General features: G+C 49.8%; 1 protein-coding gene across 1 annotated transcript; it reads right to left on the bottom strand.

The window, feature by feature from the left end:
• Positions 1–189: 189 nt before the first annotated feature.
• On the bottom strand, positions 190–664 carry EMH_0097310 (uncharacterized protein; the record flags this gene model as incomplete). The annotated part of the gene is made up of 2 exons (XM_013502532.1): positions 190–516; positions 608–664. The coding sequence occupies 2 exons, from the start codon at positions 662–664 to the stop codon at positions 190–192; spliced, it is 384 nt and encodes a 127-aa protein (XP_013357986.1).
• Between the last annotated feature and the right edge of the window lie 357 nt (positions 665–1,021).

The raw sequence follows: 1,021 nt of genomic DNA on the forward strand, positions 1-1,021 counted from the left end.
ACAACTGCAGCAGTTGTTTAACTACTAACACCCCCTAAACCCTAAACCCTAAACCCTAAACCCTAAACCCTAAACCCTCGACATACTCTTTTAGAGTGAAGATCAGATGAAAAGCCCTAATCCATGAAGACAGCTGATGCGGCTGCAGCTGCTGCGTTTGCTGCAGCAGCTTAATTGCTTCTGCTCTTACTATCGATGCTCCTGTCTGTACACCTGAAATTCTGCTGCTGCGTACACCACCTTTTGCTGCTGCTGCTGCTGCTGCTGCTGCTGCTGTTGCTGTTTCTGTTGATGATGATGGTGCTGCTGCTGCTGCTGCTTCTCCTGCTGCTCTTGCAGCCCGGGAGAAGCGCGGCTTCTCTCTTGCATTTGCTGCTGTTCTTGCTGCTGCTGCTGTTGCTGCTGCTGCTGCTGCTGCTGCTCCTGGTGTTGTTGCTGCTGCTGCTGCTGTTGTCTTCCTTCTAACAGCTGCTGCTGCTGCTGAAGCTTTGCTGGGTGCTGCTCGCGCTGCTGCTGCTGCGGTGACGTTGAGGTGTATGTACAGCCCAAGGCTGTGCGTACACCTCATTGCTGCTAAACCCTAAACCCTAAACCCTAAACCCTAAACCCTAGAGGAGCTGAAATGCCTCGACAGAAGTGTTTGGTATGCGCGAGGCCCCGACATTTGCGGGTTTAGGGTTTAGGGTTTAGGGTTTAGGGTTTAGGGTCTGGGGGCCCTGCAAGGGGCCCCCAAACCCTAAACCCTAGAGAAGAAACTCTCTACGCCAAGCAGAACAGAAGAAGCACAGATTAAGAAATAATGCTCATGGTTTTTGTCTGACGAAGGCTGAGGGTTTAGGGTTTAGGTTTTAGGGTTTAGGGTTTAGGGTTTTAGGGGGCGCTGTGAGGGCCCCCCTGAGGGCCCCAGGGGGGTTCAGCTATTCTTCGTGTGAATATTTCGATTGAATAAATATAAAAATGAATTTAATTTTGAAATAATTAAAATATAAATAAATGTTGCAGCCTGAGGTGTACATACACC

This window comes from Eimeria mitis, genomic scaffold (genome assembly GCF_000499745.2).
Source record: "Eimeria mitis Houghton genomic scaffold, Emh_scaff9464, whole genome shotgun sequence".
In the NCBI taxonomy this organism is placed as follows: domain Eukaryota; phylum Apicomplexa; class Conoidasida; order Eucoccidiorida; family Eimeriidae; genus Eimeria; species Eimeria mitis.